Source organism: Scomber japonicus, chromosome 2 (assembly GCF_027409825.1).
Source record: "Scomber japonicus isolate fScoJap1 chromosome 2, fScoJap1.pri, whole genome shotgun sequence".
NCBI lineage: Eukaryota > Metazoa > Chordata > Actinopteri > Scombriformes > Scombridae > Scomber > Scomber japonicus.
Genome location: NC_070579.1, coordinates 7,092,834 through 7,116,180, shown reverse-complemented (window position 1 = coordinate 7,116,180; position 23,347 = coordinate 7,092,834). Strand labels below are relative to the sequence as shown.

General features: G+C 37.8%; 1 protein-coding gene across 1 annotated transcript in view; it reads right to left on the bottom strand.

Moving 5' to 3' along the window:
- Window positions 1-4,635: 4,635 nt before the first annotated feature.
- The window catches only part of LOC128364928 (B-cell receptor CD22-like), a 31,198-nt gene continuing 12,486 nt past the window's right edge, over window positions 4,636-23,347 (bottom strand). Inside the window, exons 7-12 of the mRNA XM_053325549.1 lie at window positions 16,805-17,065; window positions 6,775-7,041; window positions 6,212-6,472; window positions 5,000-5,081; window positions 4,865-4,925; window positions 4,636-4,737 (exon numbers count right to left, since the gene is read on the bottom strand). Of these exons, the coding sequence (XP_053181524.1) occupies window positions 4,636-4,737; window positions 4,865-4,925; window positions 5,000-5,081; window positions 6,212-6,472; window positions 6,775-7,041; window positions 16,805-17,065 (1,034 nt within the window). The remainder of the gene's footprint in view (window positions 4,738-4,864; window positions 4,926-4,999; window positions 5,082-6,211; window positions 6,473-6,774; window positions 7,042-16,804; window positions 17,066-23,347) is intronic.

The following is a 23,347-nucleotide window of genomic DNA, read 5'->3' as shown; positions in this document are numbered from 1 at the left end:
ACTCATTGTACCCTGAAATAACAAAGGAAAGCCCCCTAAAAAGCACTTAAAAACTGTACACTTCTACTTCAGAGTAAACCATTGTAGTAGACGAACACAGTAAAACTAACAAACACAGTGACCTTTGACCTCAATGCATGAAAGATGAACTGGATGCATATATTTGGGATAACATCACATTCCTGAGTGTTTATCTCTCCCTTTCTGTTGATATATCTGCTAAAATGTGTAAAAATAAACATATGCATACTTGCACTAACCAGTGCTAACCTCAGCTGTGTTACAGAATCATGTCTTTATTTTAAAACCATAAGAAATTAAGACTCTATTTCACAATACTGTTAATTTACATGACATAAATAGGATTGATGGGATCATGTAGACCTTTTAGAAAGTAAATATATTGATTTTATTCTGTATTTATTTGGTTAATCAATGTAGTTATTTGTAAGTTTTCCTGCTGGTTTTTCATATATAAATGACAGAAATGAGGATTGTAGAAATGCAGTTATATTATATATAAATAAAATGATTCCCCTTTAAATTGAAGGCCAGTTTTTTTCTCCTCACACAAAGGAATTAATCAGTAATCCAAAGCGTTCCCTAAAAAAAGGAGCGCCAAGGATCCGATTTCTTCCAAAAAAAAACCGCCTCCGAGACTATAAGAAGTTTTACTACTTTTGTCTGGTGCTTTCTGGCTCTGGCCTCGTTGCAATGTCCTGTTCACTGCATCTCAAAACAACAACTCCCAACTAAGATAAAGACAGTTTAGCCATCACATCTCGTTTACCATTTAATTATTGACTATTTTTTATAGATAAACTCTTTTTGTTTGTTGTATAAACTCTTTAAAGACCTTTCCACACTTTTGGTTAGTTAGAGCTCCAGCATCCAACTCTGCAGCCTGCCAGTGAATGCACCATTACACACACACACACACACACACACACACACACACACACACACACACACACACACACACACACACACAGCTGCTCCTCCTCCAAGGCTGCAGTGGCGACCCAAGGTTGACCCGAGTCTACTTCTCTATGCAACCGTTCATCACCAAGGAAACAGAAAGAAAGCCATCTGCCACGCTTCTGAGTCAGAGATGAGTTGGTACAAAAGCATGTTTATTGGCTTTTGACTCATTTTATAAAACACAATACTCATTAAGTCATTCGAACTGTCAGCTATAACTTTATGTCTTGATTTAGAGCCATGTCTTTGTGTTTGTGCATTTCTTTACAACAGAGATGAAGATCACTGTATTCAGAGTTGCTCACTTCTACCTTCTGCTGCTGCTGCTGCTGAAAACTGAACATGAAACATCCACATGGTCCTCTACAGCCTCTCTCCCTGCAGCATTAACAAATATGACACTAACATATATCCACAGCTCCTCCACAAAATGACCCTGGTGAGGAGGTACCACATGTTAACAGGTTTTACTATCAAGGTTTCATTGATGTACCCAGGATCATCTTCACTACTTGCATCTTTATAGACCCTGTAAGCTTAGCACTCATAAGTAAAGAAGAGTAAAGAAAATAAAGTGAGGTTGTCGAGCACTGGTACTAACCCTAACCCCCACTGGTGGATCAATTATGTGTTAAATGCAATTTACTGCTTTCTTCCAATGTTGTGAAGGATCTTGAATGAAATTAATAAATACAGGAGATAGATCTGAATGGGATTTTCCTTCAGAGGTAAAATAACAGAGCATGCTCAGAGAAATATATTTTAAAATTCAATGGTTACCTGCTTCGATAATAAAGAAAAAAATACAGAAGAACATTGGAAAAAGATTTCTGCACACTTGAATATGTGACAGGTGTGTCAGAGGAAGGTCAAAACTGAAAACAGTCAGATCTCCTGCACACTGTCTCGCTTACTGCTGAAATATTAATAAAATAATGTTTCACACAGTTCACCTTCCTCTGACGTAGCTACCTGTCACATATACATTATTTCAATTTCAATTCATTTATTTTTTCATTTCTTAACATATTTATTTAGGCAGGTGTTGCACCCCAACACTCTATATTATATCTAAGATACTATGAGTGACTTTAGACTGTAATGATAGGTGTCTGGGATCAGCTCATTTTAAAAGGTATAGCCTAGCTACCACGAAGGTTTCCAATACCATACTTATAAACAAAGAAACTGTCAAACGTGGAAGTGCTGCGCCCTTAAAATAGGCAGAATAGTTATAAAAGAGGAATGAAAATACAGCACACTGCTCGTCTTCACTCGTGTGTATTAAGTCTTAAATGACATACAGTACAACATCTCAGTGATAGTCTGAAATACAAACAAAGGCGTAACAACAGTCTGATGCTCCAGCGGGAAGATAACAGTAGGTAAAGTACACAGTGATGAAGTTAGCTTGAAACTCTTCAGCAACATAAACGTATAAAACTCACCGTCTTTCTCTCATAATGACAACCAATGACAGAAAAACAATTATCTACAACACCTCGCTATGTCTATAATGATTTCTGTATGGTAATTACTGTAAAATAGGTAGAATAGCGAGGGAAGAGGGATGAAAATAAAGTATCGTCTTCACTTGTGTATTAAGTGAGGTAGAGAAGCGCGACTCCCCCTACTGGAGCCTTGGGGTATTACTATCAAATCGACAATCAACCTGCAATCTGTCAATCTGTCACTTATATTACCTGAACTAATAACTTTATCAGCATAACAAAGCTGAAAATGAAATTAGATGCAATGAAAATGCAAAACACAATGTATATCTTCACTGTCAAATGAATTAAATCGTTTCTAGAAAATCAAATAGTTTTTAAATTCTTAAGTACCACAGAAGTTATACATTTTTACCATGCTGCATTTTAAATAGCTGATGACACAAGACTTTACTTTTTGCTTTGTGTTAAACAAAATACAAATATATACAAGTATCATAATACAAAACAATATTACCTTAACCAAAATTAGCAAATCAATGAATTACCTCAGAAAATATAACACTTAATTGGTTTATAACAAAATATTTCACAAACTATAACAACACAAAACTTAAACCTACTCAGATTTCTTACTTCCTAACCTACACCCAATAACTACAGGTTGCACTGACTGATATGCAGGTAGTTTCCTAAAACTCTGAAATGGCCAGCAGAGGGCGACTCCACTCGCTCCCAAAACACTTTCACAGTAAGTTGATGGTTTCACTCGCCACCTTCAAGTCTTCCTCAATTCAGCCTTCAGACACTTTTAACATGAACAGCCAGCATTGTTACATACATGACTGAAAATAAAAAATAAAAATTAGTTCCCCTTAAATCAATATTCCAGCAGTAAGCAAGACAGTGCAGGGGAGCTTTTCTCATAGTTGCTGATGTGATCATGAGGTTTTCTTGACTGTGCTGTACAGTGCAGCTGGATCTTCCCAGGTGTGCTGACCTCTGGTTCTGAGAGGGGAAATTAAAACAATAAATCAGGTCAATCTAATGATATTACATTACATTATACAGTCATAACAATAAAGACGTAACAGGCAGATGTAACAAATAAAAAACTGAAATAAAACTGTTACTGTGTTTCTGTGTGAAGAGCTGCTCACCTCGGGGCATTACCAGCTCTGTTAGAGTTAACAGCAGCGTACTCAATAACCTCTTGTTCCTCCATGTGTCTGTGGAGCTGAGCTGATCTGATATTGGAGTAGAAACAGTGGTGGACAGTAACAAAGTAAATTTACTTGAGTACTGTACTGAAGTACAGTTTTTGAGTATCTGTACTTTACTTGAGTATTATTTTTGGGGGATACTTTTACTTTCACTCCACTACATTTGAAGGACAAATATTGTACTTTTTACTCCGCTACATTTCTATTGATGCTCTCGTTACTCTCTACTTTTGAGCTTACGTCAGATTTTCTTTTTGTGCAAAATTCTGAGAAAATAAACTGTTTCTGCTGATTTGCATATGATTTGTCTTTGTCGTATTGCCGTACCTGTACTACGTCATGCCATATGAAGAAATGGAGGAAGAAACTGGAGAAACTCCCACTAGGCACCCGTGGCCTTATCTCAAACCCATGTTTGTCACAAAAACTGATTCGTTTCAGTTTAAATGTTTGTTGTACTTACCGCAAACAAATTATATCACGGCCTACAAAAACTCGTCTTCCAACCTGAAAAAGTACTTAATGTTACTAATGTTAATTTTAAACGTAATCGTATGTGCTCGTAGTATCATAGTTGCCATTCTTAAACGGTTTAAACATATGGTAACTGTTGCAGTCCAGTTGAATGATTAAGTTGACTTTCTGTTCATGTTTTTTATACAATTCATATCAAAGAGTCCAAGGTAGGGGTTAGGTGTGTTGAAATGTAACTACTGTACAATATGAAGACATTTCATTTGTTGTTGAATGCAGCTGAGTCTTTAAACATGCTATAAACATGTCTGGAGCAGAATCACATCAGTGTATTGTATAATGACAATAAAGCTACTTTCCTGTATTTCCTGAGATATTTTAAAAATACTTTTACTTAAGTAATTTTTTAAGCAAATACTTTAGTACTTTTACTTAAGTAATATTTTGACTAAGCTACTTTTACTTGTATTGGAGTAATATTTGACAAGGAGTATCTGTACTTTTACTCAAGTAGTGAAGTTGTGTACTTTGTCCACCTCTGAGTAGAAAGGATCTGCCTGGTTGTTGGAGAACTGCACGCTGTCATACAGAGGGTTATCTTGCACCTCCTGCAGTAGATTGTTAAAAAAACAACATGAAGAGCTTCACAGTCAGATGAGTTTTCTAGTGTCACTTTAAGATAGTGAGTGTGGAAATGTGAAACCAGGATAGAATAGTATAACTCTCCCTTCTCACCCTCTCTCTGTCGTCTGGTCTCTCCTCAGCCTCAGACGATTGATTGGAGACTCTCTTTTTCCTGTTGAGGAGAATTAATTAAAAACACAAATGACTGAATTTTGAACAATGATTCAATGAAACAGAACTGCTTACCTCATCCATAGGAAGACAGAGAGGATTATGATAAGCAGGAGAACAGCAGTTGTTACTCCAGCAATGATTGATTTTCCTGTTTCTGGGAAACAGCAATGAAAAGAAAACACTGACAGTTAATCAGCATGTTTGGGTCTAATGTTTCAGTCAATATATGAAAGTTCAGTTCTCTTAATTTTAAACTATAACAGCTCTTTCAGTTTAGTATATATTTTATACATTTTTATTGTAAATGTGTTTATATTATTTATTATTAGGTTACTTGTGGTAATAATAAGCAGAAAACACATCCAGGCCTGCACCTCATGTGTTCATATTATATGATGGATTTTTTAATGTCAATACAGCTGGACTATCAAGCAGCATCTTTAGACTGACACTGACATAATTCTGATGTATCAGACATGCATGGATATGTTTGCAATGAGCTATTATAAACCAGAAATCAGACTTGCAGATCCATCTAGCTCGACTGTGATGCCTGAGATAAATTAGGGCATTAACTATAATAAGTGTAAATATCTGGATTATGAATTCTGCAAGTAAAAATAAAAACACAGTGTAAGCAGCTACAGTGAGCTCTCATCTCTTCCTGCAGCTTCCTCACTCAGCACAGCTGGTGGTGTGTGATGCATTGCTGAGTGACAGATAACAAATGTCAATTGTCCCAGTAGAGGGTGCTGTTGTAAAATATATTACATTCCTGACATCATTCTTTCAAGTTCCTGCATTTGAGACAAGAAGTATAGTTCTCTAAAAGAGACAATACATTGAAAACAGTGGTTCAGCAGAAACTCCAACTTCTCCAACACCAGCTGGAGATTTAACTCCCAGTGTGTCCACAGTTTGTCCCAAAACCTTTCTTTTTTTGATGTGTCTGAATACTCCTGGTCACATCTCAACTTCCTCCTCTAAATGAAACAATGCAGCTGCTCAATATTTGTAGTATTTAGCTCATAGAGTGAAGCAAAGCAGTGAAGGAATCTCACCTTGGCTGCTTATATTCATGAGCACAGTTCTCTCTCCAATAGTTAAATATAACAAGTCTGCATCACTTCAGCCTAATCAGAGGTCACATAATCCTTTGAAATATAACTTGTGAATAAGAAATACACCGACAAGTAAATTATGTTTACTTGCCCCCCCCATCACATCACATGGTGTGTAATGAGTCTGAGTGCAGTGCGTGTGTAGCTGAATGGAAAAACTTACCTTTCACAACAGTCAGATGTAAGGTGGAGTTATGACGTCCTCTTCTGTTCTGGGCTTCACAGTAATAATTCCCACTGTGTTCAGGTCTGACATCAGTGATGGTGAAGATCTGTCCTGATGCTTTTGGTGAGTCGTCATTCTCCTTGTACCAGGTGTAATTAGCTGCTGGGTTAGCATCACTGCTACAGGTCAGATTCACTGAACTGCCCTCCACTATCTCAGCAGAGGGACTCACTGACACAGAGGGAAGCTTTGGAGCATCTGGTGAGAAACATTAAATTAAACAATTAATTAAATTAACATAGATTATCAGTAAATTGAGGATGTGTTACTACAGTGTAGACTATTCTATATTAATAATTAATACATCTGAAACCTTAGAGGAATGATGAATTTGATTGTTTGAACATCCTGTAACGCAGAGTAAATATGACAATAGTGATTTAAACTGCCTCTTAAAAATCTACGAGAGCTTCTCATAAAATAACGGCAGACTGTGATCCAGGTGCAATAAATCTGACAATTTTATTCAATCTGTTGCTTTCAAAATCTGTTCCACTCACATTTCACATCAATAATGTATTCAGATGTCTTCTTCCCCAGCTGGTTCTCAGTTGTACAGTAATACTCTCCAAAGTCAGAGGACTGGATGGAGCTGAAGACAAGCTGTGGTTCTTTACTGAGAGGTTGAAGGTCTGGATTTACATTCTTCTTGTACCAGGTGTATTTAGCTGCTGGGTTAGCATCACTGCTACAGGTCAGAGTCACTGAACTGCCCTCAATGATTTCACCAGATGGACTCACTGACACAGAGAGAAGCTTTGGACCATCTGGAAGAGATTGCACAAACAAGCATTAACATGAGAATGTGTTATTATATATATATATATATATATATATATATATATATATATATATATATATATACACATATATATATATACACATATATATATATATATATATTCTTTTTAAGTAAATTGTCAGTAAATAAAGGCATTTGTATACATTTATAAATACATTTCAAGCTTCAGAGATGCAAGATGGTCTGGCAAACACAGACACAATTATGCTGCCATATGTCTGCAGCTGTGCCAAATTGGCTCAAAGGATAATATTTTATTACCATATATGCTCTAATTGGTTTATACTCTATCTGAACCTTTTGATTTTAATACACTGGATGTGTATCGAGTACTACAAATGTCAAGGCCCCTGAAAGCATTTGGACCCTTCATGCTCTGTCACTTAGGGCTCACGTTTCCACCAGATGACGTTTTGTTAGTGAAACAGTGGAGTACACTTACACACTGGAGGAGAGCGATATCCGTTAATGGCACAGGAATAGTTGTGTGTAGGATCAACAACTCCTCTATAAGAGAGAGATGTATCTTCCTCAATTTTCTTCTCATTTCTGTACCAGGCATAGGAAGAACGACCAGGAGGAAGACAGCCGCTGAAACAAATCAGCTTTGGACTGCTGGAAGATCGAAACACCTGCATCTTTACATCTGGATCTGTGAACAACAGAAATGTCATAAAATGCACTGTAACTAACTTGCTACCAATACAACATCAAACACCAAGGAGACTAAACATCAGTCTCACCGTCCTCAACCGTACCCATAATATATTCAATATATTTTTGCCTTTTGCTTTTTTAATAGAGCTTGTCTAAGTTTAACTTCACCTTAACTGTGTGCTTTTCATTTGTTTGATCAGTTATTGCCTTGTCAAACTGAAGTGATTATCCACAATCTCTATTAGCAAGAACACAATTTCATGATGAATACAAATATTTTAACATGTTAATTTCTGACACTAACTTCATCATCAGTTTGTGTTCATCAGTACCTGTGACAGTCAGAGTTGTTCCAGGTAAACTACTCCCCCATTCAAAGCTTCTTGTTTTGAATGTGAAGTGATACTGGGCTGAATCGCTCTCTCTCAGGTCAGAGATTCTCAGAGTGGAGCGTCCTCTCTCTGTTTCAAGGAGCTGAACACGACCTGCATACTGGGAGTCTTTACTAAGGTCCTCAGGCTGTGAGGGATTCTGCCACTGATGACTACGATCAGGACTGAACCAGAATGACGATGATGATGATACATTGTCATATCTGCTGTATGTGCAGGAAATGTCAACTGATGAACCTCTGGAGGCACAGATGCTTCTGTCAGTGTAAATCACTCTGTTGCAGGATTGACCACGGACACCTGAAAGATAAAATTAATAATAATAATAATAATAATTAAAATTAAGCAACACAGCTAGTCCTAAATACTTAGTTGTGTGTGTGTGTGTGTACAGAATGTGAAATGTGTTGTAAAGACAGTAGTGATGCCGCCCATTTCACATTGAGACTGAAGATAAAATAATCTATAATAATCTAGTTGTCAAACTCTTGGTACAAAAGTTTCTCTAATGGGTGAGATACTATTTTTTTTTTAAATCTCTGCAGTAACACAGAACAGGTTGTATTGTATTGATATTGACAACAGTAGAGCTCAATGAGAAAAACATGGTGCCAATAACAAGTGAGGCAGTGAGGTCACTCATACTAGAAATACATGAAGTCATTGTACAGTTCTTTAGATTAAAGACTTCACGAGATGCTGTTATGTTAGTGGAAGACTGAAGAAAACTCACAAACTGAAGGAGAGGGGAAATCCTCATATCCTGTAACAGCACAGGAATAGCTGTCTAAATCATTGATCTTGGTTGAATATGAAGAAGATGTTTCTCCACTAATTTTCTGTCCATTCTTGTACCAGATGAAGGAAGAACGATCAGGTAGACGACAGCTGCTGTGACACTTCAGCTCTGCCCAGGAAGGACCGGTTGCTGATGGGATCACCTTCACCTGGAGATCTGGACATGTGAAGAAAGAACAGAAATGTCATTTATGTTCATACACACATATTCACAGAACTATTTCCAAGATATTAACCATTTGAAACTAAATTAAATCTTCCAGTGAAAATGTTACCTGTGACAGTCAAAGTGACTCCAGGTGAACCCATATATTTCCCCCCTGGTTGGTTTGTTATGAACATGAACTTGTACTCAGCTGAGTCGCTCTCTCTCAGGTCTGTGATTCTCAGAGTGCAGTTGTTCTTATCACAGTGATACTGCACACGACCAGTGTACTCTGAGACTGTTCTCAGATCCACAGCTTCATTATTACTCCCTTTAAACCAGAATGTTTCATTAACTGCAGTATCATCATTATTTATCCTGGATGGGTAACTGTAGATGCAGTTCATGTCAACTGTTGATCCTTTTATAACACAGATGTGAGTAGAAGTGTAAGTCACTCCCCAGTCATCCTGACCCTGTACCACTGTAACACAGAGCACATCAGAAACCACAATCAGATTTATAACAAGTTAAGAATCAGTAAATAAGACAAAGTGGATCATGGCACCAATATGATCTTCAGTTGTTGTCATTCAAAGCTCCTCATTGTGCATCAATCTAACTAGAACTGAACTAGAATAAAGTATTTTATCTGTTGATTATTATATTTTATCATTTGTTACTGCTGAGTGTTTCAGCTTTAGTCCATTCATTCTGCAAGCCTTTACTTTACAAACATAAAATGAGGAAAAACTTCACTTTTGGGCGGTTAAAGAAGCAGATCAGTGATGCATCAGTGTTGTTTTCACCTTATTAACACTGAGACTTTTTCGGTGTTATTGTTTTTGCTCATGTTAATTTAATTTGTCCACACTTTATAAACTGTTGTATGACTTTCATTATGTTATTTCTGTACTATGCCTCCATGCACAGGCATAGAAATGTCCAAAGATATTTTTAACATACAAACAAAATTCTTTTTACAGTGAATCTCTCTGCACTGAGACAGAACATCAGATAGTCTGAAGGTGCAGTGAAGAATATTGAAGCTGTGAACATTAATGTTATTTTACTGAACAGGATGAGAAGAAGAAACTGAATCATTAGAGAGTCTGTGCTTGTTTAGTTTCCTCTTTGTAAGTTCTTTGGTCAAGTTGCTGCTCAGCCAAGTGTGAAAACCACAAAGAAATGCAGAACATGAAGTGTGGGAAACTACTGATAACGGCTAAAATAAAATAGGTGTCAAGACGTTTTCACAGAAAGAGGAAACTGTTGTGGTTGTAACAGCTAAAACAGTTGTCCAGCTCTACAGTACAGAGTGCAGAAATTAACAAACTGATTAAAAACATCAGGACAAGATAAAAATTCTCAGTGCATTGCTGTACCATCACATAACTATGAATATATTCATATGCATGAAAAAAAATATATGATTCTTACAATCTATGGAGGGAGGGAGGACAAACCATATCAGCCAGGCCCCACCCCCACCACTCATGACGCAGACACAGCTCAACATCTTAATATATTATTATTACAGCGTTCAGCAATTAATACTGGTATTATTTTTTACTATTTTTAAAAGTTAATCATACTGCATCAAACCTAAATGTCCTACAATGTAAATGTAGATATACAGTACCTGACACAGAGAGAAGGAAGACAACAAATCCACTCGCTGCTGCTGTTAAACTCATAGCTGCTCCTCTCATCTCTCTGTGAGGCTTCAGAGACAATAAAATACATCAAATAATGTAAACAACATGTAATAGTCATATCAGTAAACTGTTCTACTTACAGCAGAGAAGGACGTTGTCTGTTAAGATGCTCGTCCTCTGTGATCTGTGAGCAGAAGTCAGATATCAGGATGTTAAATGACTTGATATCGTGGGAACAGTTCAGCGTGTAAAGAAATACGTGACATATGTGACCGATGTGACCGATGTGTGACATTTGGTCTGATGCAGCTCCTCACACCTCTAGTGCATGGTGAGACACTGAATGCACCACCATGAGTTCAACATATGTAGTGCATCAGTATGAGAAGTAAGAAGTCACATGCTGAGCACAGTGTTTATTGTAAGTAATAACAAATAAAAATTAAAGTATATCAGGAAATGATTCAGAGATGTGTGTTTAAATCAGATCATAACATGATTTACATCTATAGTTGTAAACTCACTCATTCACAATCATTGTGAGTGTAACACAGTGTCACAACCAGAAGTAACAGGACCCCAGAGCGGACCACAGAGACGAGCGAGCACACAGGGGTAAACTCAAAGGCAGGGTTTAATGATAAAGTAGTGGGGAAGTGAGGGAACAGTGACTGGGTCTAGGGTGAGGGTTCCAGGGAAGGTGGGTGCGGCAAGGTCCAAAATTGGAAGGCAGTGCACAGGGAGCTGGATCCAGGGAACAGAGGCAGGGCAGCAGCGGGTGGAGTAGGCAAAACTGTAGGGAACAGGAAAGAGCGGTTACACCAGAGGTAAACAGTACTAAGCAGAAGACACAAGAAAACACTGGGGGGGGGTGAACCGGGTCTTTATACTGCAGTTGATGAGTGTGATTAGAAACAGGTATGCCAAACCTCCACCACTGGGCCCCGCCTCTGCCAAAGGGAAAGAAAGACAAAACAGGGGAGGAGCACAAGGGGAGGAGACAGGACAGACAAGGAAACTCAGGAGGTCACAGCTGGGGCAAGTCAGAAATCAGTTCTTCTGCTGTGTAAAGATGCACCGATGCTCTCTACAGTTCATCTCTTTGACCTGTGAACCATGATGCTAACGAGAAAAAAGGCTGAATATTGAGGACAGATTAAAAATATTGTCTTGGTTCAGTCTCATATAGGGTGTAAGAGCAGATTTATATTAACTGTTGTGTGTCATGGTCTGGCTGTGATTGGCGGGTCAGTGTAGGAACCTGTGGGGGCTCGTCAGGTGTTTTCCAACCGGAACAGGAAAAACAGTTTTTGACCACTGTGCAGCATCATGTTATGCTCCGTGCGGATGTGTGTGTGTGTGAGATGTGTGATTTAAAGCATGAAATGTAAAATAAATGGACTTGTTTGCATCTTAACTGAAATGCAACTGGATTCTCATTAATCCATCATGGTAAAGTAAAAGTGCGTCAATTCGGTTTCCTGTTGAAATGCCTCAGTGGCTTAAAGCATTGGCTTAGCTTCTACATAGGGAAAACACATTAAAATGACATTGAAACACACCAATATCTCACCATTTGATAGCAAAATGAATCTAAATGTATCTGCAGGGCTAGACACCACAGGAAGTAATTGAGAAAATATGTGTTTTGTTATTCAGGTGAATTGAGCCTTTAAAGCAGACAGTGGAGGGAGACCTCAGTGATGAAGCCTGAATCTGCAACACTGAAGCTTCACCACTAGAGGGCAGTGAAACATCAGAGATACTGAATCACAACCCTGAGACAACATTTTACCATCCATCACTGATTGTTTACACACATTTAAATTCACTTTCAGTACTTTTCACTTTTTAGGTATGAGTTCCATCTTAATATGTTTACACTTAACATTAAATTCATTAATCATTACAGTTCAGTTTCAGAAGCATTGATTGTTCTTGTTGTCAAGTCAAGTCAAGTCAAGTTTTATTTATAAAGCACATTTAAAAACAACCTCAGTTAAACCAGTGTGCTGCACAGTTATTAAAATACAATATAATCACACACAAATATAATAATAAATTCAAAAACAATTGAGGAATAGTAAGAGCTCAATTTAAAAACTAGAATAAAAACAAATAAAAAAGAGTAAAAATTAAAAGTAAGAAGCCAAGGATTCTCACCTAGCTGGGACTGAACGCCAAGGAAAAAAGATAGGTTTTCAGCAGTGTTTTAAAGTGCCCAACAGACTGTGCAGCTCTAACCTGGAAAGGTAGGCTGTTCCACAGCTTTGGGGCCGCCACTGAGAAGGCTCTGTCCCCACGGGTAGAGAGTCTAGACCGAGGTACTGCCAGGAGCAGCTGGTTTGTTGGCCTAAATGTTCAGGAAATACTGTGAGGCTGTACGAGCTCTGATAAATAAGATGGTGCCAGACCATTTACACACTTAAAAACAATTAAAACCTTGAACTGGATCCTAAAATTAACAAGCAGCCAGTGCAAAGATGCAAGGACGGGACCGATGTGATCACGCCGTTTCTTTCCAGTCAGCAGGCGGGCGGCTGCATTTTGAACCAGCTGTAAACGGCGCAGTGCTGACTAGTCGAGACCAACAAAAAAAGAATTACAGTAGTCTAAGCATGAAGTAACAAAGGTGTGAATAACTTTCTCGAGATCATTCCTGAGATAAGCCTTTACTTTTGCTAATAATCTTAGCTGGAAGAAGCTGTTTTTAAAATCGAGCTTATCTGCTTATCGAACCTAAAGTCACTGTCCAAAATAACACCAAGGTTTCTTGTAGATGGGTGACAGTGAGACTTCAGGGTGCCAATGGCGCTGTCATAGCCATCTAAGAGATTTTGTTGTCCGAATAAAATAATCTCAGTTTTATTTTTGCTCATTGGGAGAGAGTTCACTTCCATCCAAGATTGAATGTCACTGAGGCAGTCTAATAAGACCTGGACAGAGGCTTGCTCATTTGTTTTTAAGGGCATATAGATTTGTACGTCATCTGCAAAGCAATGAAATGAGACATTGTGCTTTCTAAATATGGATCCCAATGGCAACATATATATCGAAAAGAGGAGGGGGCCCAAAATAGAACCCTGAGGCACCCCACAGCTCAGGGGGGAAGTGGCCGAAGTATACTGGCCCAGCTGGACAGAGAAGCTTCTGTCTGAGAGATATGACTGAAACCACTTAAGAACAGTACCCTTAACACCCACAGGTGTTTAAGCGAGACAGTAGGATGTTGTGATCCACTGTGTCAAAGGCAGCTGTCAGATCCAGAAGAACCAGGACAGCAGAGTTCCCAGAGTCAACTGATAAAAGAAGGTCATTTAAAGTCCTTAAAAGTGCCGTTTCAGTGCTATAGCGTGACTTAAAACCAGAACTTCTCGGAAATGCCATTTAGGTCAATAAAAGACTGCAGCTGTTCATTAACCACCTTCTTCAAGATCTTAGAAAGAAAAGGAAGCTTGGAGATAAGCCTTAAGTTGGATAAGACTGTGGGGTCAAGATTATGTTTTTTGATGAGGGGCTGGACCACAACATGTTTAAAGGCAGCTGGGACACATCCAGACATCAAAGATGAATTTATCAGATCCATAACACAGGGCCCAATAATATGGAAAACATCCTTAAAAAGACGGGGTGGAATGCTGTCAAGAGGACAGTGAGAAGGTCTGAGGTGCTGGACAATATCAGTTAAAGCTGAAATAGACACTTGCTCAAATGTGTCAAAAACAGCAGGGCAAACGGGAGAGACGGCAGGATCCAATGCAGACAGCAAAAAAAAGGACCTAATATCGGAGATCTTGCCAATAAAAAACCTTAGAAAATCTTCACACAGTTTAAGTGGTTACGGGGGTTTAAAAGAGTATTTAAAGTATTGAACAGGAACTGAGGTTGTACAGTAGTTGAACAAACTCTCACAGTCGAGGTGTCTAAGTATGAAAATGATTCAGTCAGTGATCTACAGCTGTCACTAACAAATATGGACTGTTATACTGAAAAGGCTTCATACTCAGTAAACTGCCACATATTCTGCTTCACTGAGTGACCCCAAAGAGTTTAAATGCACTGAAAAGAAGATAAACAGCTAACATGACAATTAATGTCTTCTTCAATACAAACTGTGTCTATGCATCTTCATTTTAGCAACATCCCAAAATCATAATAAAGTATGTTACTGTGACAAGTTTCCTCCTAAACTCAAGGGAAAGTAGAAATAAATCTGCACAAAAGAACAGATTTAAAGAAAAGATTCAAATTTTATTGTCTTCATATCTGATAAATACATTCAGATCCTGAAAAATAAACATAAAAACGATTTAAAGCTGAAACTTTCTGCTCACTGTCGCCCTCTGCAGCAGTGAGAGGGAACTGAAATCATGTTTCCAACTACAGAGATGTTGTGGAAAATGGCTGTTTATTGTATATCAGCCACTGCAATACCTGGATAATGTGACATTCAGCAAAGTGTGATAGAACTGAGATTATGTTTGATGTGAGAAAATATACAGTAAACTGCACAAGAAGCCAATCATGATTCCTCAAAAGTGATTAATTACAGTATGTACACATTTAAAATAACAGTTTGCATTGCAGCTCTAATCCTAAATATCTATAATATGAATTAATCTGATATCAGCCTGTTTTTCTTTTCATGAGGCTCCAACCTGACTGGATTTTACTCCAGGTCTTCCTGCTCCTCTGTGTCTTCTGTATGTGCTGCAGTGTCAACCTACAAGTCTGAGACGTTCTCATATTCAGGACCAGAGTCCAACTGATGGGGAGAGATGTCAAAATGAGGATTAATGGACCTACTTCATGAAAATGAGCATGCAATAAGATTTTATTAGAAATGTATTAAATCATGTTTGAAACAGAATTATTTGCTAAAATCTTATTCAGGTGAAATACATTACTGGATTTTACTCGACAAGTCATATTTTAAATATAAATTAACTTTACGGCTTCATGTTGACAATATAAATGTGTTTGCATTCACTCATTCATGAGCCAAGTGATCATAACTGTATTTTAGGATGAATTCTGTCAATAAGGTTTCTCTCTCTCACCTCTATAGTCTCTACAGGTTCGTTCAGGTCAGTGGTGGAGCTCAGAGTTTTCTTCTTCCTGGATTGAAACAATAAAAGAAAAAGAAAAAGGATTAACTAATAGAAAATCATGATGTAAAAAACTTTAAAAATATTTGAAGAAAATGAATGGAGGGATGTTTTCTTAATTGTTTTACCTCATCCACAGAATCAAGAGAAGCAGAGGAATCAGCATCAGGACCACCAGAATAAACCTGATGATGTTCATTATGAACACTGATTTCCCTAAAACATGAGACCAACAGAAAGCAGATAAACCTCTTGTGTTGTATACAGGTGTGTGTGTGTGTGTGTGTGTGTGTGTGTGTGTGTGTGTGTGTAACTTACCTTTCACAACAGTCAGATGTAAGGTGGAATTACGACTTCCTCTTCTGTTCTGGGCTTCACAGGAATAATTCCCACTGTGTTCAGGTCTGACATCAGTGATGGTGAAGATCTGTCCTGATGCTTTTGGTGAGTCTTCATTCTCCTTGTACCAGGTGTAATTAGCTGCTGGGTTAGCATCACTGCTACAGGTCAGAGTCACTGAACTGCCCTCCACTATCTCAGCAGAGGGACTCACTGACACAGAGGGAAGCTTTGGAGCATCTGGTGAGCAAAATGTATCAAATGAATTTGCTTTTAGCATGGCTTTGTATTAATTTTGAATGTGACAATTTGTGTTTTATTTCACTGTAAAAGCTTTCACTGTTGTGTCACTAATGGTTTTTCCATCTACAAAACAAGCAAACAAACAAACAAACAAAACAAAAACAAAACAAGCCAAAAGTCCACACAGTGTCTGAGAACTGCAATGTCCTTAACTGTTATGAACACCACAGACTTACTTCTAAAAAGTCAAAGTAAGAAAGCTATTAAAGGACATATATTTCCCCACACTGAGCTCAGGAAAGTGTCTAGAAGATTTCAGATTAAGAGGCCTTATAAATTATAGGTACCATGTTGACTTAAAGTTTTGGATTTACACTTTACTACTTACACAGGACATCTATGAAGAGAGACGATGAGTTGATCTGTCCATATTGATTCTCAGACTTGCAGTAGTACATCGCTCTGTCCTCAGAGCTGATGGAGGTGAATTCATATACTCCTTCTGGTCCATGAAACAGTGTTTGGTTCTCCTTGTACCAGGTGTAATTAGCTGCTGGGTTAGCATCACTGCTACAGGTCAGAGTCACTGAACTGCCCTCCACTATCTCAGCAGAGGGACTCACTGACACAGAGGGAAGCTTTGGAGCATCTGGTGAGAAACATTAAATTAAACAATTAATTAAATTAACACAGATTATCAGAAAATTGAGGATGTGTTACTACAGTGTAGAATATTCTATATAAATAATAAATACATCTGAAACCTTAGAGGAAATATGAATTTGATGGTTTGAACATCCTGTAACGCAGAGTAAATATGACAATAGTGATTTAAACTGCCTCTTATAAATCTACTAGAGCTTCTCATAAAATAACAGCAGACTGTGACCCAGGTGCAATAAATCTGACAATTTTATTCAATCTGTTGCTTTCAAAATCTGTTCCACTCACATTTCACATCAATAATGTATTCAGATGTCTTCTTCCCCAGCTGGTTCTCAGCTGTACAGTAATACTCTCCAGAGTCAGAGGACTGGATGGAGCTGAAGACAAGCTGTGGTTCTTTACTGAGAGGTTAAAGGTCTGGATTTACATTCTTCTTGTACCAGGTGTAATTAGCTGCTGGGTTAGCATCACTGCTACAGTTCAGAGTCACTGAACTGCCCTCAATGATTTCACCAGAGGGACTCACTGACACTGAGAGAAGCTTTGGAGCATCTGGAAGAGATTGTACAAACAAGCATTAACATGAGAATGTGTTATTATAGAACGTAAACTTTTCAATTGGCTCATGAATTTAATTGATTAATGTAAATGGTAAACAAATGCATTTATATACATTCATAAATAAATTTCAAGCTTCAGAGTAGCAGCAGATTCTTTGACGGATGCTGTGGACACTCAGGTAATTATGCTGCCATATGTCTGCAGCTGTGCCAAACTGTTTGACAGAGGTGTTTGTAAGTTTTGACAGAGGTAATGTGACTAGATCTAAAGATAATATTTGATAAACATATAAGCTGTAATTAGTGTTATACTCTATCTGAACCTTTTGATTTTAATACACTGGATTTATGAGTATCGAAAACTACAAATGTCAAGGCCCCTAAGAGCATGGGACCCTTCATGCTCTGTCACTTCGGGCTCAAGTTTCCACCAGATGACATTTTGTTAGTGAAACAGTGGAGTACACTTACACACTGGAAGAGAGCGATATCCGTTAATGGCACAGGAATAGCTATGTGTAGGATTAACAACTCCTCTATAAGAGAAAGATGTTTCTTCCTCAATTTTCTCCTCATTTCTGTACCAGGCATAGGAAGAACGACCAGGAGGAAGACAGCTGCTGAAACAAATCAGCTTTGGACCGCTAGAAGTTTGAAAAACCTGCATCTTTACATCTGGATCTGTGAACAACAGAAATGTCACCTTAACTGTGTGCTTTTCATTTGTTTGATCAGTTATTGCCTCAGAAATATATATTTTTAAATCTTTTGGACTGGTAAATTTTTATTATATCAAACTGAAGTGATTATCCACAATCTCTATTAAGAAAAACACAATTTCATGATGAATACAAATATTTCAACATGTTAACTTCTGATACACTGACTTCATCATCAGTTTGTGTTCATCAGTACCTGTGACAGTCAGAGTTGTTCCAGGTAAACTACTCCTCCATTCGAACCGTGTTATGAATGTGAAGTGATACTGGGCTGAATCGCTCTCTCTCAGGTCAGAGATTCTCAGAGTGGAGCTTCGTCTCTTTGTTTGAAGGACCTGAACACGACCTGCATACTGGGAGTCTTCACTATGGTCCTCAGGCTGTGAGGGATTCTGCCACTGATGACTACGATCAGGACTGAACCAGAATGATGATGTGATAGATTCAGAACTGCTGTATGTGCAGGAAATGTCCACTGATGAGCCTCTGAAGGCACAGATGCTTCTGTCAGTGTAAATCACTCTGTTGCAGGATTGAACATGATGGACACCTGAAAGATAAAATTAATTTAAAACAGCACAGTTAGTCCTAAATACTTAGTCGTGTGTTTGTGTGTGTGTGTGTGTGTGTGTGTGTGTGTGTGTGTGTGTGTGTTTCACATGAGCTAAACTGTTAAATCAACATATTTCTCTGCAGTAACACAGAACAGGTTGTATTGTATTGATTCTGACAACAGTAGAGCTCAATAAGAAAAACATGGTGCCAATAACAAGTGAGGCAGTGGGGTCACTCATACTAGAAATACATGAAGTCATTGTACAGTACTTTAGATAAAAGGCTTCACAAGATGCTGTTATGTTAGTGGAAGACTGTGAAGAAAACTCACAAACTGGAAGAGAAGGGAAAGCCTCATATCCTGTAACAGCACAGGAATAGCTGTCTGCATAATTGAAGTTTGATGAATAAGTAGAAGATGTTTTTCCACTAATATTCTTTCCATTGTTGTACCAGATGAAGGAAGAACCATCAGGTAAACAACTGCTGCTGTGACACTTCAGCTTTGCTGAGGAAAGATTGATTGTTGATGGGATCACCTTCACCTGGAGATCTGGATATGTGAAGAAAGAACAGAAATGTAATTTATGTTCATACACACATGTTCACTGAACTACTTCCAAGATATTAACCATTTGAAACTAGATTAAATCTTCCAGTGAAAATGTTACCTGTGACAGTCAAAGTGACTCCAGGTGAACCAGTATATTTCCCTCCTGGTTGGTTTGTTGTGAACATGAACTTGTACTCAGCTGAGTCTCTCTCTCTCAGGTCTGTGATTCTCAGAGTGCAGTCGTTCTTATCACAGTGATACTGCACACGACCTGCGTACTCTGAGTCTGTTCTCAGATCCACAGGTTCTTTATTACTCCCTTTGGTAAACCACAGTGTTTCATTAACTGCAGTATCAACATTATTTACTCTGGATGGGTATCTGTAGGTGCAGTTTATGTCCACTGTTGATCCTTTTAAGGCACAGATGTGAGTAGAAGTGTAAGTCACTCCCCAGTCATTCTGACCCTGTACCACTGTAACACAGAGCACATCAGAAACCACAATCAGATTTATAACAAGTTAAGAATCAGTGAATAAGACAAAGTCTTCAGTTGTTGTCATTCAGAGCTCCAAAACTAGAACTGAACTACAGTGATGCATCAGTGTTGTTGTAACTGTATTTAAACTTACAGTTTTTCCTTTTTCTCAAGCTAATTTACTTTACACACTTTATAATTCCAAAGATATTTTTAATATACGAACAAACTGGTTATATGCAGTTTACAGTGAATCTCTCTGCACTGAGACAGAACATCAGACAGACTGAAGGTGCAGTGAAGGAACAAGAATGTATTGAAGCTGTGAACATTAATGTTGTTTTACTGAACTGGATGAGAAGAAGAAACTGAATCATTAGAGTGTCTGTGCTTGTCTTGTTTAGATTCCTCTTTGTAAGTTCTTTGGTCAAGTTGCTGCTCAATTAAGTGTGAAAACCACAAAGAAATGCAGAACATGACGTGTGGGAAACTACTGAGAGTGGCTAAAATGAAACAGGTGTCAATAAGTTTTCACAGAAAGAGGAAACTGTTGTGGTTGGAACAGCTAAAACAGTTGTCCAGCTCTACAGTACAGAGTGCAGAAATTAACTGATTAAAAACATCAGGACAAGATAAAATTCTCGCATTGCTGTACCATCATATAACTATGAATACATTCAAATGCATGAATAAAAATATATGATTCTTACAATCTATGGAGGGAGGGAGGACAAACCATATCAGCCAGGCCCCACCCCCACCACTCAGTTAATACTAATAATATTTTTACTATTTTGTCTTAATTCAACACGTTACTGAGTAAATGTGTTAAATGTCCTACAATGTAAATGTAGATATACAGTACCTGACACAGAGAGAAGGAAGACAACAAATCCACTCGCTGCTGCTGTTAAACTCATAGCTGCTCCTCTCATCTCTCTGTGAGGCTTCAGAGACAATAAAATACATCAAATAATGTAAACAACATGTAATAATCATATCAGTAAACTGTTCTACTTACAGCAGAGAAGGACATTTTCTGTTAAGATGCTCGTCTTCTGTGATCTGTGAACAGAAGTCAGACATCAGGCTTAACTTAAATGAGTACATTTACTTCCTCTTTCTTATCATTATGAATATGCATGAGGGGCCAAGTGATTGTATAGGCGTACGTGACAACCAAGTGTTCCTGTTTTCTAGAGACCTAATGTGATCTTTGTAGAGATAATAAGACACCAGTGTTCTGGCCTTTTAGCATTTTAAAGACAGAAGAGAAATAATAACACTTTTTTTTATCATCTTCATGTTTTTAAGTGTGTGGACAGTTCAGTGTCTAAAGAAAACACATTACATATGTGTGACACTTGGTTTGATGCATCTCCTCACACTTCTAGTGCATGTTGAGACACTGAATACACCACCATGAGTTCAAAGAGATGTAGTGCATCAGTATGGGAAGTAAGAAGTAACATGCTGAGCACAGTGTTTATTGTATGTATTAAGAAACAAATACAAATTAATCTACATCAAAAAAGTGATACAGAGATCTGTGTTCAAATCAGATCATAACATGTTTTATATTTACAGTTGTAAACTCACTCATTCACAATCACTCTGACTGTAACACAGAGCTCATCAGACATCAGTCCTTCTGCTGTGTAAAGATGCACCGACGCTCTCTACAGTTCATCTCTTTGACCTGTGAACCATGATACAGTTTAACTGAACAATAAAATAAAAAATGTTCTATCAGGTATATTTGTACTGAGATGTCCTTTATCTAAAGACTGTGTAAAGTGAATTCAGATTTTTTCTTCTAAACACATTAAATAGGTCATAAATGTATTTTTTAAAAACGTGTAAAAAGCATTTCAACCATTTAGATTTGAATTGTGGAGCTAGGCTTCACAAACTGTGTTTCAAGATTTCTGTGTTCAGGATTTAGTGGGCGGGTCTGATTAACATAAACCCGCCCCTGCTGCTGTAGAGGTATAAATACATTCAGCACACACTCTACTACAACTACAGTCTACAGTTAGCTGAGTTAGCCGCCGAGCTAGCAGCTGAGTTAGCAGCAGAAAGCTCTCAGACATAGAGTCCATGTTTCTGGTAGAGGTGGTGACTTTGATTGACAGGTGACACTTGGTAGGGGGCGGGGTTTCAGCGGACTCGGCGGGCACTCCCACAGTGTTTGGAAGCAAAGAAAGAGGCTTTTACACAACTTTGAAGCTAAAAAAATTTAAAAATACTAAATAAACATTTCCTTTTGCAAATTTAATCAGCAATCCACCTGTCAGGTGTCTAATTAGTGTTAATTATTAATTTAGTTTTAATGCTAAGTGTTACATTTGTTTGATTACATTGTTTTGTTTTGGGGTTTTTTACTAATTAGACAATAATTAAACTATTTATTCCTATTTTCAATCATTCCTATTACAAAAAAATAAAATGCTAACAAAATAATAATACTAATAACAACAATATCAAAACATTCAATTATCAATAAAAATAAACAAAACAATCAAACTTTTCTGACAGGCTCAGGGGTTGGCATCACCACTTCAGTCCTGACTGAGGACGAAGAGGAACAGGAACAGACAAAGAGGATGAAGAGGACCTGACCTTGTAACCACAAAGCCACACAGCTCAAATATTTTTGCTTTTTTTCAAAATCACTACAGTTTTTCTATATTTAGAAATTATCAATTGATTGTAATGTTATTTTAACATTAATTTAAATAAACAAAATAAAAAAGATGTCCATAACATCTTATCATATTTATTCTCCCCACTCCATCATTAAAACATTAAAAATCAATGAGACAATTACACACAGGTTATATAAATTTAGCTTCAGCTCACAAAATATTGACGCATTTCAAGCAGTTCACACCCACACCTGTTATTTCTCATGCTGAGAGCTGATAGATCCCACCCTTTCTTATATACAGTCTATGATCCCACCACACAGAAACTAATATACTACAGAAATGAACAAAGAGGCCTTCATAGTTGTCCCGTGTTAGCGACCTACCAGCCAATCAGAAAATACTATTTCTTGTTGCTGGGTAAATTTGGAAAATAAGTCCAACTGCAGTTAGCAGCACCAACCAGTCACTAAGGTTAGCGGTTGCTAACGGCTGCTAACTGTTGCCAACGCTGGCATAGTTGCTGCTAACGTTTTTCCCTTTTTCTTTAATTTTCTGACTCTGACGGTTAATAAGGTCATATTTACATAAAAACGAGCTATAATTAATAACTCATCATGACTTTCTTTGGCAGAGAGCAGCATAATTGTGACTGCTCCATGTTTCTTTTCTTTGGGTTTGTTGGGGTCAGCTCTGTTGGTCTGAATGTCTGTGTTGCTGCTCTGATGGAAAGAGAGCTGCCGCCTCTCAAC